The 21510-nt window shown below is 29.9% G+C and overlaps 2 protein-coding genes and 1 pseudogene across 2 annotated transcripts; 1 reads left to right on the top strand and 2 right to left on the bottom strand.

Annotated features, from left to right (window-relative positions):
* Nucleotides 1-2310: 2310 nt before the first annotated feature.
* LOC106799477 (polyphenol oxidase A1, chloroplastic) lies at nucleotides 2311-2763 on the bottom strand. The gene has a single exon (XM_014778114.3). It carries the CDS (start codon nucleotides 2761-2763, stop codon nucleotides 2311-2313), a length of 453 nt encoding a protein of 150 aa, XP_014633600.3.
* A 16-nt stretch (nucleotides 2764-2779) lies between these two features.
* Nucleotides 2780-15574, top strand: LOC100799256 (polyphenol oxidase A1, chloroplastic-like; annotated as a pseudogene).
* Nucleotides 15575-17033: 1459 nt separating this feature from the next.
* LOC100798733 (uncharacterized protein At4g04980) lies at nucleotides 17034-21268 on the bottom strand. The gene is made up of 8 exons (XM_014777561.3): nucleotides 21080-21268; nucleotides 20877-20972; nucleotides 20426-20552; nucleotides 18787-20083; nucleotides 17843-18008; nucleotides 17571-17735; nucleotides 17324-17476; nucleotides 17034-17225 (listed from the first exon to the last, which is right to left on the bottom strand). Exons 1-8 carry the CDS (start codon nucleotides 21266-21268, stop codon nucleotides 17034-17036), a joined length of 2385 nt encoding a protein of 794 aa, XP_014633047.2.
* Nucleotides 21269-21510: the final 242 nt, after the last annotated feature.

Raw genomic sequence — 21510 nt, 5'->3', positions numbered from 1 at the left:
AGTTGAATTGAAGTTCAACCATTGTTTTGAATTGGACAAATTGAGTAAGTGTGTCAGATTTAAGTCTCAAAGGGAAGACCCAAACAAATCTGGAATAGGCATCTATACAAGTCAAGAAGTAGGTATAACCTCCTAAAGACTGGATAGGAGCTGGTCCCCATAAGTCACAAACTACTAACTCAAAAGGTTGAGCATACACAGTAGTGGATAAAGAGGTAGGCAGTCTGTGAGATTTGCCTAAACAACAGGCAGTACAAAATTCAGCTAGAGACTTGGGGGGTATAGGAATATTGCAAGTTTTCAGCACTTCTGCAAGAGCTTGGTAATGAGGATGGCCTAACCTTGTATGCCACAAAGCATATTTGCTGGTAGGTATAATATTAGGAACAATAGAGTGTTGTGGAGATTGAGAATTAGTAAATGTAGTAGCATGAACAAGAGGTGAATTAACACAGGAAACATTGCTTGTATTCATTGAAACAGAAGGAGTACAATCAGTAATACAATCACTTTGAGCATTAGAATGAAGTAAAGTATTACATGATGTACTAGGATTACAATTGTTTGAACCTAAGGCTACACTAGAATTGAGACTAGAGAGAGACTTGAACTTGGACACTTGAGACGAGGGACTCTGAAACTTGTAAAGACCATCAGCTCCTACAACTCCACGAAGAAGCACCTCAGAAGAATCCTGAGATTTAACAAGACAAAAGGAAGGATGAAATTCAAAGAAAACCTGATTGTCTTGGGCAAATTTACTAACACTAATGAGGTTCTTGGTGATGTGAGGTACAAGGAGTAAACTGTGTAGAGTGAGTGGTTTGTGAGGAAAGTTAGGGGAAGTAAAATTCATGGAACCTATAGAGTTGATAGACAAACCTTGGCCATTCCCCATGAACACTTGCTCAGAACCAGTCACAGAGTGAGCATCAGACACATTAGAAGAATCAGGTGTAACATGATGCGACGCACCTGAATCTGGATACCACCATTGGTTGCTGAAGGTTGGATCAGAACTGGCCATAAATGCTTGTGGTGGAGAAGGTCTGGGTGCAGCTGGTCTAGGTGAAGCATAGCCAAAAGAAGGTGCATACACCGGTCGAGCATTCATCAGAAATGGATTGAAAGGAGCACGTTGAGGTGAAAACGGCATAGAAGCGGATTGCGAATATCTGTAATAACAAATAGAGGCGTCATGACCACTTTTGTGACAGATCTGACATTGAGACTTACCAAAACGGCCACCTCCACGGCCAAAACGGCCACCTCCACGGCCAGAACGACCGCCTCTGAAGTTATAATTATTGTTTTCAGCATGAGCAGTAACATGACTAGTGCCAGTGGGAAACGACTCTGTAGCAGGAGACGACGGTTCCATCGGAGAAGACGAATCAGACGGCTGAGCCTGCGTTAAATTGACTGACACTGGTTCTGTGAGAATCATTTTCCGATGCTTCTCCAATCTCGATTCGTGTGCAAGGAGATAGGATTCAAGTTCGTCCAAAGAGCTAAGATCTTCCTTACTATTAACAGTAGCAACGATAGGATCATATTCCTCGGGAAGTGCATCAAGGACGATCTCAATTAGGTTACGAAGAGGAACGGGATCTCCAATTGAGATCAAGGATTCATTGATTTCGCGAACACGCTCCATGAACGACTCAATCGTGAGAGGACCTTTGGAGAGACGACGCAATTCTGAGCGAAGCTGACGTGCTTTCGTCGTGAGGAGCGTGGCGAAGTAACGATGCACTTCAGTCCAAACCTGCCACGCGTGCGTGCAGTCAACAAGCTTCGGGAGTAGCGAATCAGAGATCGTGGAGAGAAGCCACGTACAGATGAGAGCATCTTGTTGTTCCCAATCCAGATATGCATCGTTCACCTCACTGAGATTAAGATCGGAAGTAGAAGGGGAACGATGAGGAATCACCGAAACCGTGACGAAGCGTTGAAGCTTGTGGCCACGAACAACACCGTCAATTTGTTGTTTCCACTGCTTGAAATTTTTATCATCAAGCTTGACGGAGATAAGGTGTGAGAGATGAGAAGAAGGAAACGCGCCGTCGTTGCGAAACGGAGACGCCATAGATCAAGATCACTGGATCGAAAAAAAAGTAGCTCTAGATACCATGATACAATATCATAAAAGAGAAAGAGAGAGAGTAAAGTCTATTTCTCATATATTTATTGAAAACTGAAATAATGAAAACAATGCTCTTATATATAGCAGCAACAAACTATTGCATAACAGCATAACAAACTAATATTGCATAACAGCATAACAAACTATTTACCCTATTCACTCTATTAGCCGCGACCATCGCAGTAGGCATGGTGGACATTGGCCTGTTGCATGAAACTGAGAGGATCATCAGGTGGAAGGGCTTTCATGCGCCTCACGGCTTCCTCGTACTTGGCTATGTAATCAGCAGTGACCAAATGAGCAGCTGGTCTAATTCGAAGGGGTAATGTCTTGTCATGGTGTTTAGGGAGCTCGTAGTCTTTGACTTTGAAGGGGGGTGGTGGGCAAAAGGGGTCATTTTCTGGGTCCGGTTGAACGCAGTTAGTTGGATCTGGAGGCGACAATGGAGCACCAAATGCAGAACCAGTGTTGTTACTTGTGAGACTTGTTGTAGCACCATAGAGTCCTCCAAGGCCGATCAGAATGTCCCTCCTATTTCTAGGGTTACCATTGCATGCTACTTCCCAAGCATGACGCCGTTTTGTTGCTTTGCTAGGTTTTTTAGACGGTGGGAACATGCATACGGAAGAAGAAATGGGAATGGATGCAGACAGGTTCAGAGGGACCAAAAGGATGGATGTGATGTAGAAGAAGCCATGGTTAATCAGTTGCGTATTTCTCTTCTGAGATACTATTGCCTTTTATAGTCAAGTTTTTAATATTAATATATCTCTTTTACTTAAAAAAAAATGTGAAAGGAAGCAGAGAAAAAAGTTTTAAGAAATAGACAATTATACTTTAGAAATATTAATATTAATAGTTGTTATAATTTAAAATAAAATATGATTCAATTTTAATTTTAATTTGAATATAATAATATGCTAATAATAAACACAATTTAAATTTTAAAAATTGTAAAATCTTAAAATAATCAATCCTACTTCAAATTGTTTTTAGAGATCAGGCAGCAAAAATTAAATCTATAAAAAAAATCTTAATTAATTATCATATTTTAAAATATCTTAATTATTATATCACTCTTATTTATTATTATTAACCCATCACCAACATCAACATCAGTGATGAAGCTTGAAAAAAAGTTTGGAGGACCAAAGTAGTTATAAAGTATAATTCAATATAATAATTTTGATAATATCATTTTTTATAAGTGATTTTAAGCTTTCTTTTGTCACAGTGATTTTAAGCCTTTAACCATAATATTCAAGTGTTATTTTATTTTTATGAATTTAAAAAAATATTTTTTCGAGCTTATTAAAAATACTGTTCAAGTTTTTTTATGAAATCAGTTATTGAATAAAACAGTAGACAAATTATATTTAATTTATTTTTTTGAAACTTCAAATTAAAGACATTAATTTTTTTATACAAAAAAAAATTATATTAGAATACAAAAAAAAAAATATACAGATTTTTCCAAAGAGTTTAAGGAATACTTACATGTTTGCCAAAGTCATTACAAATTTTGAATTAAAAATTGCAAAAACTTACAAATTCATAAAAAATTGCTAAGCAAACCCATAAGAATAAGGAAAAAGTTAATGTATGAAAATTATTATTAATACTTAAGAAAATTGTTTAAAATAATAATAATAAATATGACTTTCAATTTATATGTTGTTTTATGCCCGTTCACTTAAAATTCTTAATCATTAAGAAACAAATAACTTTAAAGAATAAAAAAATATTAGAAATAATCTTATTAATGTACCATAAATATAGTTAGACACCCAAAATCCTATCCAATGGTGTACTATAAAAATTTATTTGACACCAAATAAAATTAGAGGATTTATGATAGATTAGGGGGTAACTTTATTACATGGGGAGGAATACATTTGGTTAACTCTAAAATATCCTCAGGATGTTTGGATGTGCCTGATACATATTAGAGGAAAAAAAAGTAACATAAGACAAATATTTGAGTTAATGGAAATTTTTTATAATGTATATATTGTTAGATAACACAATCAAATATAATATAAAATTTACTAAAATATTTTTTTTAGTAAAATCATCTTAATATAATTTTTACTATTATTGTTATATATTATGTGAATTCAAAACACGTAACTATATAAGTAACTTATTATATAATGTGAATTCAAAATTTATGATAAAATTATTATAATTATTAATAGATAATGTGAATTTAAAATATTATATAAAATTATTACAATAAATAGATAATAGGAAATAAGAGAGAAGTAAGGATATTATGTGTATCTTTTGAATATTATATACTTAAGATAAAAAATTATCTTATTGTTTTTTTTCTAATTTGTGGTTGTTTCATAATCTTATTTTCAAATCAAACTTAAAACAAAAATACTTATATTCTTTAGTATCATAATTTTTTTAACAAATCAAACCCATCATTGAATTTCTTATTGTATATATTGAGCAACAATTAAGTTTTTAGTCAAACTTATTTTAATATTAATAGATTTCTTTTACTTATAAAAGAAATGTGAAAATAAAGAAACCAAATGAAACAAAAAAACTTTTAATAAATTGATAATTATATTTAAAAATTATTAATATTAATAATTGTTATAATTTATTTTAAATTTGAATAACTGAAATCTTAACAAAAAAAACAATCTTACTCTCAAATTGTGTTTTAGAGATCATTGTGTAATTTTGGAAGAATATATATATATATATATATATATATATATATATATATATATATATATATATATATATATATATATATATATAAAGTGAATTAATTGAAAGAGTGAGAGTAACTCAAATTATAATATAGGAGTAAATTATAACTTTTTAACAGATTTAAAGTCTCATTCATCAATTTTTTTTTCTTTTTATAATGTTGGTATTTTTCTACCAACAACTTATATAAATCATTTATTAAATTCATGTGTCAAATAATTTAGTATACGTAAAATGTTTATAACTCTTAATATTTTTATAATTACTTATCATTTCCGTTTAAACACCCATAGTTAATAATGCATTTTGAAAGATCTATTAAGAGTTTCAACCACAATCTATCTCATTATTATTGAGAAAGTTTGCTCTCTCTCCCTCTGTCTATCATCTATATATATACCATCTTAAATGTTCTGAAATAATAATCTTCTTTAAAAAAAAATTACAAAATATATATGTAGTTAAAAAAAAAGACTCAGAATACTATTTTAATTAATAATTTATTTCAGAGAGGTTCAGGAAATAAATTATTGTGAATATGAATAAGTCTTTATTATTTTTTGATTTAACAACTTTAAGATATATTTTATGAAAAATAATAAATAAAATGATTTATATATAGATATCTAGTTAATTATATTTATAATAATTAATCAATTTTATAAATATTTAGTTATTGTGAAGTGGTTTTTAATAATTTGAATGCTAGCTAATGTTGATCAAGTGTTGGAGATGATCAAACTCAAGTCCTGGCTATGGCTATCAGGGATAACATGCAAATGATTTTAGGCATTCGTTTAATTTTATCAGTGGACATTACCAACATTGCCTTTGATATGCATGTGAAAGTGGATAATAGATTCCTGGCTTCTATATGGGTCTGCAAGTTTGTGTCTCAATTTGGGAAATGCTCGTGAAGGTGTGCAAGATGCATGGGAGTGTTATGTTTAAAGACGGTAGCATAATCCAAAATTTGTGAAATTAAAGACGCCACCTGTGACGGAGCTTCCTTATGCCTTGCCCCCCACCATAAACATTTTGTTGTTTTTATACCTATGTATTTCGCGAAATCAAAACTAGCCAAGAAACATGGTAAGTTCGGATTAGTGCCAATAATGTACTTCAAGTTCTAAGATTTTTTGTTCTCCTCTGATAAAAAAATAATTTTTGTAAAATTAATAATAATATAAGATTAATTTTATAAAATTAAAAATTTCTTGACGATAAAAATATTATCTAATAATCATTAACTATTCTTCCTTTTGGGAACATAAATTTAGGTTTTCTTTCATTAAGTAAGCTCACTTACAAGAAATCGTCTAATTGTATTCACTTTCCCCACCTCTAATCTAAAATGATTGAAAATTCAAGTCAATTCACCTCATTATTACCACACTTGTCTACACAAATAATTATAAAAAATTAAAATATATTTTTTTATTGTTGTAAAAGTTTAAATTTTATTCCTATAAAAAAATTTATTTATTTTTGGTTCTCATAAAATTATAATAAGTTAACACCCAGATCTACGTGATGATTTTTTACATTTATTATATATATAATATAATAGATGTAAGTATAAAGTTTTTTTCCTACCAATTATACATATAACTTGATGTAAATAAGCTATATATGTAGGTTCAAACATTTGAAACGTTGTTCCAGAAAAAGAAAAGTGACAAATTATAATATGATAGCAGTGCAAAATAGACAAATTATTTTATAGGAGCTTTATGAATTTTACAAAAGACAAAAAACATATATTAAAGCCTTGTAGAAATTAAATATCTCCATACGAATTAAAAGAAAACTTCAACAACCGGGATCATATATATTCATGAAGTCTCATTGAATAGCCCTTAGCTCTTGTACAGGCAGTGAGTAGTCAGCTCCCATATAGTATCGTCCAATGTGATCGATTATAATTTTGGTAAGTTTGACATTAAAATATATATCAAGATTATAATTTTGTTCAACTCATTTACATGGAGAATTATAATTTTATTTAAGACTATTTTATATCTATCGCTTATTCAGATACAAATTTTTATAATTATATTTTCAGTAAGTGACCACTATCTTAACTATATTTTTGAATTACAAACAAGTTCCATATAAAGCTTCATGCCTTTATTCTCCCATTTATACCATCAACTAACTTTATTTTTATGAGGAGTATTTAGTAATTGACGGGTAATATTTAACTAGATATTCCATTTAATTACAAAATTTCTAATTAATATTTAACCACGTCTTCTATTTGATTTGAATAATGAAAAATTTGTTGCATTTATATTTCAAGTCAGAATAATAGTATGTAAATATAATCACTAATTATTAATGCATACTGTGCCGTCTTCAAGAAAATTAAGATATTGGTAAAAATTGGTAGAGTAAATTACACTAACTTTCTTAGTTTTCATCACACCTGCCTTTTTAACATTACTTTTAGTCTCTTTATGAAATGCCGTTAAAGTTTCTGAGTACAAAAAATTTAATTACTTTTTTTCAATTATAATTCTTATATTTTAATGTTGAACTACAAAATCTTAAAATAAATTAATGATCATCATATAAGATTAATTTTATAAAATTATTATTATTTTTCTTTTATTTATTTGGTTTGTATAAAATTTAAGACGATGAGAAGTGATACATGCATAATAATTTATATAATATTATATTTTGTGTTTTTTTTTCTTTATCTTATCATTTATTATATTTTAAATTTAAATTTATTTGTCTTTTTTCTCTTTATCTGTTAATTGTACAATTTGATGTATAAGTATAATTTCTTTTATTTTATCAGCAAAAATGAGCTGTATTTGTATTAAAATGGGTATAATTAAGGAATACTCACCCTTGTACAAAAAGTAAAACCATCCCTCAAAATCAAACGATTAATTTGAATCAAATCAAATGGTATCAGGACACTCTTAATAAATACAAGTAACCTCTATCTATCGATCAGCATGGAAAAATGGAAAACATGTTTTCCATGCTGAATCTGAACAGAAGCATACTTATCATTATCAACCTCTGTCACATAATCAATAAAATGTTGCCACGACACACCTCCAGATCTAACGTGGTGGATTGTAACATGACGGGTAACTGCCACATATGGTGATTTCTCAGTGTTTAATTTAAGTATAATTGAACTGTTGAACTATTCAGCAAAAAGGCACAGGTTTAACAAAGGAAAAAGGAAGAGTAGGTACTCTAAATTCGTAACAAAATATTACTACAAAGAAAATTTGATAAAAATGTATGACTAGCTAGACTTATAGATAAAGCAGAAGCAAATATCAATGTATTTAATTACATTTTTCTAATAGGATAAGGCTAAAGGTTAACCAGGTTTCCATCTATATAACTGATTAAGGATTCACATAGGAGGAAATTAAACAAGTTTTATTATCATTTGAATAATGATATTACTTTTTATGTCTTATTATAATTATTATGTAACAAAAAAATATATTTAAAAATAATTTTTATTTTTATTTTTAATATAATATTTTAATTACGTATTTTACTTATATTTCCTATCATATTAATGATAAACAATAAAAATTTATAAAAAAATAATGGTATAAGATTAATTTTATAAAATTATAATTTAATTATTTATTTATTATTTTTTAAAACAATTTAACACGATAATTATTTTAAGACACTAAAAATATTATTTGATAATCATTGACTCCTTTTCCTTTTGGGAGCATAAATTGAGTCTCCCTTCGATTAAATAAGCTCACTTACGAGAAACCGTCTAATTTTATTCACTTTTCCCCCCTCTAATCTATCTTGATTGAAAATTTTAGCCAATTCACGTCATTATCAGCAAACTTGTTTACGCAAATAATTATAGAAAGACTAAAGTTCTTATGAAATTCAAAAAAAGTTTGAATTTTATTATTATAAAAAAATTCATCTACTTTTTTGTTCTCATAAAATTATAATAAATTATTTTTTTATTTGAAACAAGTTTTGATGACATCAAACTTACAATGATGATTTTTTATATTGATTATGATAAATATAAAGTTTTTTCATTGATTATATATATAATTTGATATAAATAAGTTATATATACGTAGGTTCAAACATCTTAATCTTGTTCTAGAAAAAAAATAGCACATTATAATATAATAATAATAATAATAAATAAACAAATTATTTTACAAAAGACGAACACAATATATTAGAGCCTTCTAGAAATTAAATATCTCCATAATTAAGAGAAAACTTCAACAACCGAGAGATCATATATATTCATGAAGTCTCATTGAATAGCCCTTAGCCCTTGTACAGGCAGTGAGTAGTCAGCTCCAATATAACGATCTCTTCACTTTCAGAAAATTGATAAATTAATAATGTATAATATATATGATTCCAAAAGATATATGGGACATAGCGTTAAATAGATATTAGTGAAACCTAATCATAATAAAACTTTTTTTTAAAAAAAGTTTTTTATTCTTTTTTATTATATTTTTTTTCTAATTTTTAGTTACATCACAAAATTCTATATACCTTGTTTAATTATTCTTTCTATGAATATTGATAAAAAAAATTATGTTAATAGAATAATAAGTAAAAAAATTGGAATAATAATATAAATAATGTATTAATTTAATGTGATGAATAAAATTAATTTTTTTTCTTAAATAATATGAATTAGTTAAAAAATATAATTAAGAATGAAAGCAATAGTAGGGAAGAATGGCAAATTGAAAAGGACATACAGCACCATATTTATGGACATACAGGACGGTGTTTATTGGATCACATCTCCAACTTTGTCATTATATATAGACTTGTACGTGAAAATTGAATTTTGCTCACCAAATTGTCAAGATGGTACTGCTAATTAGAAAATAAGCTAATGTTTATATATTATTGTTATTTTAAATATGGAAAACGTGAGTGATTACGGTTATTATGAATGAGTTGTATCACATCTGTTTCTTTTTTTTTAAGTTGTTGGCTAGAAATTAAGAAAGATAATATTTTTTTAATTCTATTAAAATAGTTGTGAAATTTTTTATTTGACAAGTGTTGGAAGACATTTTTTTTATAATTTTTTTATTAGTTGAAATTTATTAAAAATCATAAAAATTTAATTTACTGGATGTTACATCTAATTAAAAAGTGTGTTAAAAGGGATATGTTAGAGATTGTGTTTCTAACACTTTTCTTCTTATTTTATCCTTTTTTTTCCTTTCATTTCACAATAAATACATATATAAATTAATTAAAGACAATGAGACAAATAAGAGAATGATTAATAAAGTAGTAATTAAGGTGATCTTCAACTTTAAAAATAACAAACAATTAAGAATAAAAATTCTTTAAAAATTTGATAACTAAAATGGAATAGATGGAGTAACTATTTGATAAATTAATAATGTGTTAATATATATATGATTCCAAAAGATATCTGGGACATAGCATTAAATAGATATCAGTGAAGACTAATCACACCATATATAATGATTCTATTAATACTTCATTTGTATCTAATTATAAAAAAACTAAAACAATTATTCATTCTTTTTTTATCATGTCTTTTTCTAATTTAGATATATAAAAAAATTTATATATCTTATTTAATTATTCTTTTTCTAAATATTGATAAAAATTATGTTGATAGAAAAATAAAAAAATAATTTTAGAATAATAATATAAATAATTGATTAATTTAATATGATGAATTAAATTAATTATTTTTCTTAAATAATATAAATTGGTTAAAAAATATAATTAAGAATGAAAGGAATAGCAGGAAGAGTGGCAAATTGAAAAAGACATACAGCACCATATTTATGGACATAGAGGACCGTGTTTAGTGGATCACATCTTCAACTTTGCCACTATTGACTTGTATGTGAAAATTGAATTTTGCTCACCAAATTGTCAATATGGTACTGGTAATTAGGTAGCAAAAATCAAAATCATGATGGGGGGTTCCACATTTATTTTTCTTTTTAAAGTTGTTGGCTAGAAATTAAGAAAGATAATAAACTTTTTTAATTCTATTAAAATAATTGTGAAATTTTTTATTTGACAAATATTAGAAACACATTTTTTTAATATACACTTTTTTATTAATTGAAATTTATTAAAAATCATAAAATTTAATTTAGTGGATGCCATCTAATAAAAGAGTGTGTTAGGAGAGATATGTTAGAGATGGTGTTTCTAACACTTCTCTTCTTATTTTATCCTTTTTTTTTCTTTTCATTTCACAATAAATATGTAAATTAATTAAAGATAATGAGACAAATAAGAGAATAATTAATAAAATAGTAATTAAGGTGATCTTTGAACTTTACAAATAACAAACAATTAAGAATAAAAATTCTTTAAAAATTTGACAGCTAAAATGGAATTGATGGAGTAACTATTGAATGAGTTAATGTTGAAGTGTATTTGTGTATTTTTTTTAATTAAATAAATTAATTTAAGTTTAAAAGTTAAATTTATTTAACCATAGTTAGTTTAAATAATTTTTTGTGTTGTATTGTTGTTGATTATGATTTGTTTACTTATTATATTCATACACTATTTAGGAAGTAATACATTGAAAAATTGATATTTTTTAAAAAACTTAAAAAGAGTATCGAAATGAAATCATGTCTAGGAATATAGTGATGTTTGTTTAGTTTATTTCATACATCTTTAATCTTAATGTAATATACTATTTTATCTTCGCAAGGAATCAGAGATAAAATAGATAAGTTAGACTCTCCATGCGAGAAAGATAGAGTATTATAATAAATATGGTTAAAAACTCAAATAACATTAGATAAAGAATAAATATTAATATTGTGTCACAAATAGTTTTGGTATATTAGGCCTCAACACATTTGCATTCTAAATTTATTTTTTGCATTTAAATTATTGTTTAATATCCTTATATTTTTATCTTTTACTTCCTGCCTCAAAATTTTTACTTATGATTTCTTATCTTTTCTATCCATTACTTTAAAAGTTGATGTATTAATGTAAGTATAAATAAAGTTTTTGTAAATTTAATATTCAAATTTTTATTTTACTTTACTATTTGTGACAATTTAGTGGACTTGCCAATGAAATATATCAGGATGTGTGGACGTGAAGGCGTGCTATCTGTCTTTTTTTCCTCCTTACGGTTATGTATAGCGTTGCCGACTTAGACTTAGACTTTATGCAAGTTATTGTTATAGTATGATTAATGTTTATATACTTATAGAAAGAGATTTGAATTATTATAATATTATATATATATATATATATATATATATATATATATATATATTATGTGATATTTTATTTTAGAATTGTATGGTTTAGTCTTTAATATTTGAAATACAAAAAACTTACTAATTCTTTTTATAAATAAATAAATTAATTTTTTTTAAACAGATTAAAATAAAATCTTCTTGGCTGAATTAGTTTGGTGGATAGTTACAATTGCCATAAACTATTTGAATCCAATTGCAGCCACAAGACCCGTATACCCACATTGAATGTCGGTTTCAGCAGCTTTGAGAGAATGAGGGGAGGGTACTAAAAGTTTGTAACTATACATTTTGGCAAAAAATAAAAAAGGGTTCAATAACTTTAGCTTTTAAAGATTTGTTTTTACAAAATTTTAAATTTATAAGCAAAATTAATTATAAAGACCTAATTAATTAAAAATTTGATCACAACCAAAAGAATTAAAAATTTGATAAAATTACAGAAAATTTACATATTAATTTAATCCTTTATTTTATTTTAGTAGTAGTGATTTTTACTACTTTAACTATTACATTGAAAGAAGTATATGAGATAGTTTACATTCATAAAATTCTATATACCTTTAAATACATAATATTTTGTTTTTTTTAACATGTATTATTTTATTAGATTAGTATAACTTTAAGTAGGAACTATTTAACAATGTAAAAACTTTAGAAATTCATATTCATTAACAATCGTAACAGGTTATTGAGTGAAACAAAACAAAATCTTGTATCATCTCTCACAAGTCGTAAATTCGTCTTTTCACTTGTCTCTTTATAACGACTTAAATATAAGTTTTTCAATAAATATTTATTGAGCCTAAGGCATTCAATTATAAAGAGACAAAATACAAGTTGTGGAGTATTATATCCTTCATGTCAATTTATCTAAAATATCTATACAAATTAGTCCAACTCATGCCATAGCATAGCGTTAAAATTCATTTGGTTCGGTCTTTGTTTTCTATACAAAAATTGTATTCTATCGAAATTTGCCAGTTTTCTCTCTTTTATACTTTTATAGGTGCAGAATAGGAAGTTTATGAAAGAGTCTAATTTCTTTAATTAATTATTCTTTTCTTAATTAACCTTCTTTTCTTAATTAACGTGTTTTTTTCAATTAGTTTTATTTCTTTCATTAGTCTTTTTTTCTCAATTAATTTATTTTCCTTAATTAGCTCTGATTTTTGGGCTTTATTATACTCCCTAGGTTTCATAAATTCATCACTTTTAATCTTTTTTACACAAAAACTTAAATAATATTAATTTAAAAATTATTTACTCAAAAAAGAAAAAATAAAAAATACAAATTCTTCTATAATTTAACCTTTAAAATATACTTATAATTAACATTTATTAATATATAATTTCCAAAATATATTAATGCATAAAATAAATCAAGATTCCATAAATTATAAAGATAAATATAATAAGTATGTAATATATGAAAAACAAATATATATAAAAAAATCTTCAACAATCTAATGTGTACATATTTCGGTATCATGTAAGTTATGGGTTCAAAACGCAATTAACACAAAAATGACTCATTTGACTCTTGTTTTACACTATTCAAAAGTAAAAAATAAGGAAATCAATCAAAATAAAGATTTTTAATCATATTTTTAACAAACAAGACTCTAAATACCATAAGCAAAATTAATCAAAAAAATACTCAAAACTAAAAATTAACAAGGCATAGGCAACTTATGGAACATTTTATTTTTAAAGATACAGACCAAATTATACCATTCAAACCCAAATAAACATAGCGAACCAAAACGTCATCGCGTTTCCAAAGTGTCATGCCATATTAAGCGAAACAACTCATCAACTCCATACCCAGAAGAAGGAAAACCATCACACAACAACAATATTTGTAGCTAGAAAAAATAGGAGGGATGTTCTCATTGGCTTTGGAGGACTTTATGGTGCTTCAACTCTTACCAACAATAACAACCCTCCTTTAGCCATTGCTGCTCGAGTTCTCCCTCCTGACCTCAAAACCCATCAATTGTTGCGTCCAATATCTTCTACCATCATAGACTTCAAGCTCCCTTCCCCTAGAACAGCTCTTAGGGTTAGACCAGCTGCTCATTTAGTCAACGATGTCTACATAGACAAGTATAGGGAAGCCCTTGAGCGCATGAAAGCCCTTTCACTTAATGACCCTCGAAATTTCACCCTAGAAGCTAATGTCCATTGTGCTTATATTACTGTGATGGTGCCTATCACCAATTAGGGTTCCCTGACCTTGACCTCCAAGTCCACAACTCTTGGCTATTCTTCCCTTGGCACCGCTGGTACCTTTATTTCTATGAGAGAATCTTGGGAAACTTGATTGGTAACCCAACTTTTGCTCTTCCGTTTTGGAACTGGGACAACCATAAAGGTGGCATGACAATCCCTTCCTTTTAAACAGATAAAAACTCACCTTTTTATGACCCTCTTAGGAATCTTAGCCACCAACCACCAACTCTCATAGATCTAGACTATAACAGAAGGGACGATGATGATCCTAGTGCTAGTAGGGAAAGTGTAGATCCCAATGAACAAATCGCTAGCAAACTTTCTACAATGTATAGGATTGTTGTCTCAAGTGGGCAACTCCCAAGGCTCTTCCTTGGAAGCCCTTATCGTGCTGGAGATGAACCTGAACCTTGCTGGCACTTTTGAGAACGTTCCACATGCTCCTGTTCACTCTTGGACTGGTGAAAGAGAGAGCCTAACCGTGAGAACATGGGAATCTTCTATTCTGCTGCGAGAGACCCCATTTTCTATTCTCACGACGCCAACATGGATAGGATGTGAAGCATATGGAAAACAATATCGGGTGGAAAAAGAAGGGATTTCACTGACCCTGATTGGTTAGAATCCTCCTTTCTCTTCAACTATGAGAACAAGAACCTTGTGCGTGTGAAGAAGAAGGATTCTCTTGACACAAGAAATGTTTACCAAGATGTTGACATTCCATGGCTCAAGAATAAGCCTAAACCTAAAAGATCTAAAGCTAAGAAGGTGGCATTATTGGCACAAGATTTTAACTTTGGATTCAAAGGTAAGCATGCTTATTAAAAGGCCGAAGCTGTCGAGGACCAAGGAGGAGAAGGAAGAAGAGGAGGAGGTTTAGATGATTGATGGAATTGAGTTTGATAAGAATAAAGCTGTGAAGTTTGATGTTTTTATCAACGACGAAGATAACAAGGTGATAAGACCAAGCAATACTGAGTTTGCAGGAAGCTTTGTGAGTGTGTCTCATTCACACGTGCACAAAAACAAGAAGATCAAAACATGTTTTAGAGTGGGATTAACGGATTTGTTAGAAGACTTAGAAGCTGAAAATGATGATAGCATTTTGATGACGTCGGTACCTAAATATGGGAAAGGACTTGTCACAATTCAGGGCATAATTTTAAGATAGATTGATCATTATGAGCCACAAGAATATCTGATAATAACCGATTAATATCATGGCTTCTATCTCCCCTCTATCCCGTGTCCCTCACTGGTTTCTCTGAATCCCTTCCATTTCCACGTTCCCATGCACGTTCTCAAATACCATGCTACCCCATCAAACATAGAAAACCAAAACGCCATCGCGTTTCCAAAGTGTAATGCTATAGTAACCAAAACAACTTAACACAATGCTTTCTACTCTTAGCAACAATAACAACAACCCTTTAGCCATCGCTGCTCCAATCCTCCCTCATGACCAAAAAACCTTTGGTTCACCAGAGTTACCAACTGATGTAAAACCGGCCACCATTTGTTGCCCTTCAGTATCTTTTATCATCTTAGACTTCAATTAAGCTTCCTTAGAACATTCCAATTTTTCTTTTATAATTATATAAATATATTAATTAAAATAAATAATTTGATAATAGGTTTTGGGTTTGGAAATGAGAAAATAAGTTTTGGGGAAATAAAATGATTTCCTGAGATGATAGCCATGTGTTGGACTTTAGACTACGTTAGCTCAACTTGCCATAAGAACTATTTTAGTTTCCTAAAAACATAGTCTTTTTCTTACACTAACGACTTTGCCTCTTTGAAACGTGTGTCATCTGAGCTGTGAGCTAAAAAGTGAAAAATCGTGACGAATCGCCAAGTTGCTTGCACCATTGTCTTCAAATTGTATCTTTTGAAAAAGAATAAGTGAGATTATCTCACTTACGGATATGACTATGGTCGGAGATAATGGGATTAGTCCTAGACCACAGTTGGTTGTGTATGTTTATATTTTATTTGTATGTTATGTTTTCAGTTCAATTGGACGAGTTATAAATATCTAGAAATACTTTTATTAACTTCTTGTTGTAATTTAACTACATAAGTATTTGGTTGTGATTTTGTGTCCTTTTTTTCTAGGATTTTGATTAATTATATTTAACGATTCATGTACACTGGATATAATTTCTAAACTTATTTTAATTATGTATATTCGCTACTGTGATGGACATTGTTGTAGGAATATTTTATTAATTTTGTTACATTGTTGGCTATCCTTCAAGTGTTTTATGATTTGTACAAATAGAAATATAGAATGAACGCAAAAGGCAATAAAAGGGTATTCATCGCATTTAAATAAAACTCCAATATATTAAGCATATAAATATATATAGAGCAAACTAAAGTAGTGAAGATACAAGTTTAGCTTCATACTTCATTAGAGTTCCCGCAATTAATTTTCAAAACTCTCCAAGCATGACTAGCTCTATCAAAATTTTAAAAATTAGAACTCCAAATCGCCAATGATCATTAATATACAAATGGCTTTGACACTAAAAAAGGGATTCATCATGTGAATTTTTACTCCATATACAAAGCATAAATCCAAATATATATATATATATATATATATATATATATATATATATATATCATAGTTGGTTCAGGTTCGGATTCGGGTCACTTTCTATCTCCTGAGCCAATTCTCTTGTTAGCTTGTCTGCACGATCATCAATGCCACCAGCGAATGTGTAGACCCTGAATACAAATTGGAAAGCTTTCCAAAGCATTGAAGCACCTTCCTTTTTAGGTTCATCATTCTTAGCAGCTGCATTGCGCTTCTCCTGCATTGGGTTTTGGTAAATGCAAATAATTAAAGTCAATTTGGTTTCATGGTTTGGTCATAATTGTGTTTGTTTCCTTTGTTCTAACTTGGATATACCTTAAGTGCTAACTCCATGCAATTGGAGGAAACGTCCACCAATGCTTCCTTGATCTTTACAAGAATGTGGAAGTCGAATTCGATGTTGTGACCCTTAAACTTCTTGGATTCTTCATCTTTGGTTCTTTCCAAAGCATCTAATTCTGTTTTAATCTGTATTAAAATTCTCTTTTGGGTTAGAATTTTGAAGTGAATGTACAATGACACTGCATGAGGTAATCAAATGAATTTGATGAATTTTTATTACCTTGCTGAAATAACGCTCAATCTTTTCCAGTTGCTGACCCATTGGAGGCACTATTTTCCAGTTTTGAAGCTCAGTAAGTATTGAGTCCAACTTGTTATACAGTGCTGCTGCCATTCTTAAAGCTTCCAACTTCTTTGTGGGGAATCCTTCAAACCGTGATAGCACCTATGCAGCAACAGAATTTGCTTACCATGGTGTAAATGAAAGAACCAACTGCAGCAGTGCATGGAATTGAAATGAAAACCATATAGACATGAATTTTCTAAACCCACCTGTGATTCATCAGTTAGATTCTCAAGAACGGATTCAACATCTCTGTGGAACTTGCTCAATTCTGTCATTTCCTTTGTCTTGAAATTAGTAATGGTAGATCTCAGCTCCAAGATTTGCTTTGTGTACTTTTGAACATCTTCTTCTATTTGTTGGAAGTAAGAGGATCTAATTAAATAAAGGAAAGATAAACGAAATATTTTAAGAGGTGAGAAATTTGGTTCCAAGACTTGTAAAATTTAACAGATGCATCACCTACTTGGAAGCTATAAAAACATCAACACATTAACTTGTTTAACATATCCAAGATATCGACTCTCTTGATACTTCACTAATACATATACGTGAACTATCCAAGCTTTTAAAAAAAGTTAAGAAAATTTAATCCAACTATATGTGAGACACAGAACATGTGTAATATAGAAACCTAAAAACATTGTTCCTTAATGAATCAAAAATAAAAACTATTCAGAAATGATTTCAAGAAAGAATTGAGATTGATATTATTCTTATTAGAATACAATAGAAAGTATATTAAAACTTTGATGTATAATTTGATTTTATTTTTAGTAAGGTGTAAAGAAATAGGATAAAATATATTTTTATTCTGTATGCTATTATTTTTATTCAACTTTAAAACTACTTTTTTTTTATAAAATTCAAGAACTAATTTGCATATGAAAGTTAGATATTAAAAACAAGATTCAATAATGAAAATATATGTACTAAAAATATATTTTATGCTAAAAAAATATAATCTTAATTTAGAATTCCTGAATTGTGATTAGATATATTAATTGTATTTCATATATATATATATATATATATATATATATATATATATATATATTATAATAATTGTATCCCTTTATGAGATACCTATCATGTGCATGCATCAGAGCTTGCAAGTTGCTATTCTTATGGATGGTTAAAAAATTAACTATACCTTTTTGTCATCTCTGCTAGAGCATCAGCCATTCCTTGTTTTCCTCCAGTGCTTGCTGCTCCAATACCACCTTTTTTCGCAGCAGAAGATTTTCCAGTCAGACTAGACCCTTCCACTTTTCCCTTTAGAGTTCGATACAGGTTGCCTAATTGTGTCGATCTTTTCAGTTTAGTAGTTGCCCTAGCGCACAAGGATCTCCCTCCTCCAAGAGGAGGTGGTGGCGGTGGTGCACCTCTTTTTACACCACCCGGTACGGGTGGTGGAGGTGCTGGAACTGATCCACCTATCAAGGGAATGGGAGGTGGAGGTGGTGGAGGAGCAGCAGCAGTTGTTGCTGAACCTAAACTTCGAGACCCTGGTGGTGGTGGTGGTGGAGGAGGTGGAGGCATCCTAATTGGTGCAGCATTTTGCTCCAATTTTAGTGCTGATGGTGGAGGAGGAGGTGGAGGTGGTGGTGGTGGTGGTGCTACATTTGGCTGCATCTCAGGTGGTGTTGGAACTGAGGGTGGTAATGTTACATTTGGCATGATCATGGACGGTGCAAGAGGTGGAGGTGGAGGTGGAGGTGGTGGTGGAGGGGGAGTATCTTTCACCATTACCATGGATGGTGGGGAAGGTGGTGGTGGAGGAGGTTGTGGTATGCATGGTGTAGGAGAGGCTTGTTGTGTAATTGGAGGTGAAGATACAAGTTCTTGTTCTTTTTGCTCAAGAGGTGTTTGTGGTGGTTTAGGAGGAGATTTTGGTTGAAATTGTCCTGGAGACAATGATAGCCTCACTTCCCTAATAGCTTGAGGTTTGTTTGTTCTATGATCATTGATTATGCTTTCTAACTCCTCAGTTGTGTCCAAGTGAAACACTAGCTCTTCTGATGAATCCTTTCCATGGTTTGAGGCATTGTCATCCAATTCTGTGGTGGGTGATTCCTCTTCTATCTTGTGGATTTGTGTTGGTGACATCTGAAAAGACAAGCGCTTCACATCAATAGGGTTCAACTTTCCAACAGCTTGAACTCTGAGAGAAAGAAGAAGTGGTGAGGCACAAGAACTCCTTGGACTGTCTCCTGATCTTGCTGAGTACTTCATCAAGTCTGGGAGAACAGATTTAGGTGTGACAGGAGAAGAGCAACAAGAGAAACTGCTATCTGAAAACGAGGTTGATCTCATTATATTATATTTCCCAAATGAGCTTGAACGTGGGCTGAATTCTTTCTTGTGGTCATCTTCTTCTGTCAATTCTATGTCAAACCTCTCACTTGCTAACTTCATCAAGCAATCTAGAGTGATCAACATTGTCTCACCTGCAAATCAAATAAGGGTTACTCTGCTTAAGTTTATTTTATAAAATAAGTGCTTTATTTAAACAAAATAAATATTTTATGATTTTCCAATATATTTGTCTAAACTATTTTTACTTATAATAAGTAATTTTTAACTTTTTTTTAAAGAAAATAAATTACTTCTTATAAAAACACTTATGTAAAAATATTTTTGTTAAATTACTGTTTTTTTTTAAGTTTGAACCGACTAACTAAAAACTACATGGAATGTATCAAGTTTGACTACTACAATTATGAATTTGGCCTTTTTTTGTTTTTAATACACCACATTTTAAAAGCACAATAAGACTACTAATAAAATACCCAATTGACGCATATTCCCGTTATCCTTGCATGTTGGTAATACAATATTGAGCTTATTCGTCCAATCATTGTTCATCATCCATGACTCTCCAAGAGATTTCAAAGCCTTGCAGAAGTAGGCCATAGACTGTAGTAAAATTACCCACGTTTAGTATTCGTGAGGTTAAGGGTCCGTTTACTTTGATAAAACATTTTCTATTTTCACTTTTAGTTACAAAACTTTCACCTTACTTTCAAACTATTTGTTGTTTATAAAGATTTGTACACAAAACAGAAAAAACAGAACAAAATTGTTTTCACAGTTTTCTATACAAAATTTTGAAAATATGAACTGATTAAAAACAAAGTGTAAGTTCTCAAATTAAAAGTGAAAAAAATAAAAATAAAAATCCAAAGGTCCTAGGATTTCAGAATGATAAGGATAATTTGAGGTGCAGTTAAAAGCTCAAACCTGGTCTATAGGCTTGTCCTTAATCTTTAACACTTCATTTTTTGGTATGATCCCAGGGTAAAGCCCTTGCAGATCTTGCAGGGTTTTCATTACCATCTGCAGTGTGACAGATGAAAGTCAAATTTGTGAAGCAGGCATGAATATATAGTGAGGGAATGCATGCTGTCATTGGTCTGAATAGAAAGAAACAATATATAAAGCACCTCACGTAAGGAAGCAGAGCTGTTACATGGAGCTAGGTCCATGATGTCTCTGAATGCCAAGATCTTCTTATGGATCTCCACCATTAGAATCAATTGGTCTGCTCCAACAAATGATAACTCCAATGACTCTCCATTTGCTTTGTTCTTGGCCTTTGAAGATGAAGACTTCTTAGGCGTAGAGCCTTTCATTGCCTGCAAAGTGGTTATACGTACGTTACGAAGGGTGTGACTTGGAAATCTAATGATGTTACATATAGCTAATGTTTGAAATTCGAACATCTTCTACACCTCTTTCACTAGTTACATGCCATTAAATTCTTTTGTGATTCCAACATTTTCGTAACTAAAAAGTTAATAGCTAATTAGATGATTGAAAGGCATAAATGACCATACAAAACACTTTTTTCCTTGAATTCTGAAGCATGGAACAT

This window comes from Glycine max, chromosome 7, assembly GCF_000004515.6.
Source record: "Glycine max cultivar Williams 82 chromosome 7, Glycine_max_v4.0, whole genome shotgun sequence".
In the NCBI taxonomy this organism is placed as follows: Eukaryota; Viridiplantae; Streptophyta; class Magnoliopsida; order Fabales; family Fabaceae; genus Glycine; species Glycine max.
Note: the sequence above shows the minus strand (reverse complement) of the source record. Positions and strands in the feature narration are given on the sequence as shown.

What these genes read in the sequence shown, in the direction of transcription:
- LOC106799477 (XM_014778114.3), bottom strand. Translation starts at nt 2,763, where the DNA reads ATGTTCCCACCGTCTAAAAAACCTAGCAAAGCAACAAAACGGCGTCAT.
- LOC100798733 (XM_014777561.3), bottom strand. Translation starts at nt 21,268, where the DNA reads ATGAAAGGCTCTACGCCTAAGAAGTCTTCATCTTCAAAGGCCAAGAAC. An exon ending in CGGGAATATGCGTCAATTGG is followed by an intron (nt 20,084 to 20,425) that starts GTATTTTATTAG and finishes TTTGATTTGCAG; the next exon opens with GTGAGACAATGTTGATCACT. An exon ending in GCATGGAGTTAGCACTTAAG is followed by an intron (nt 17,226 to 17,323) that starts GTATATCCAAGT and finishes AACCCAATGCAG; the next exon opens with GAGAAGCGCAATGCAGCTGC.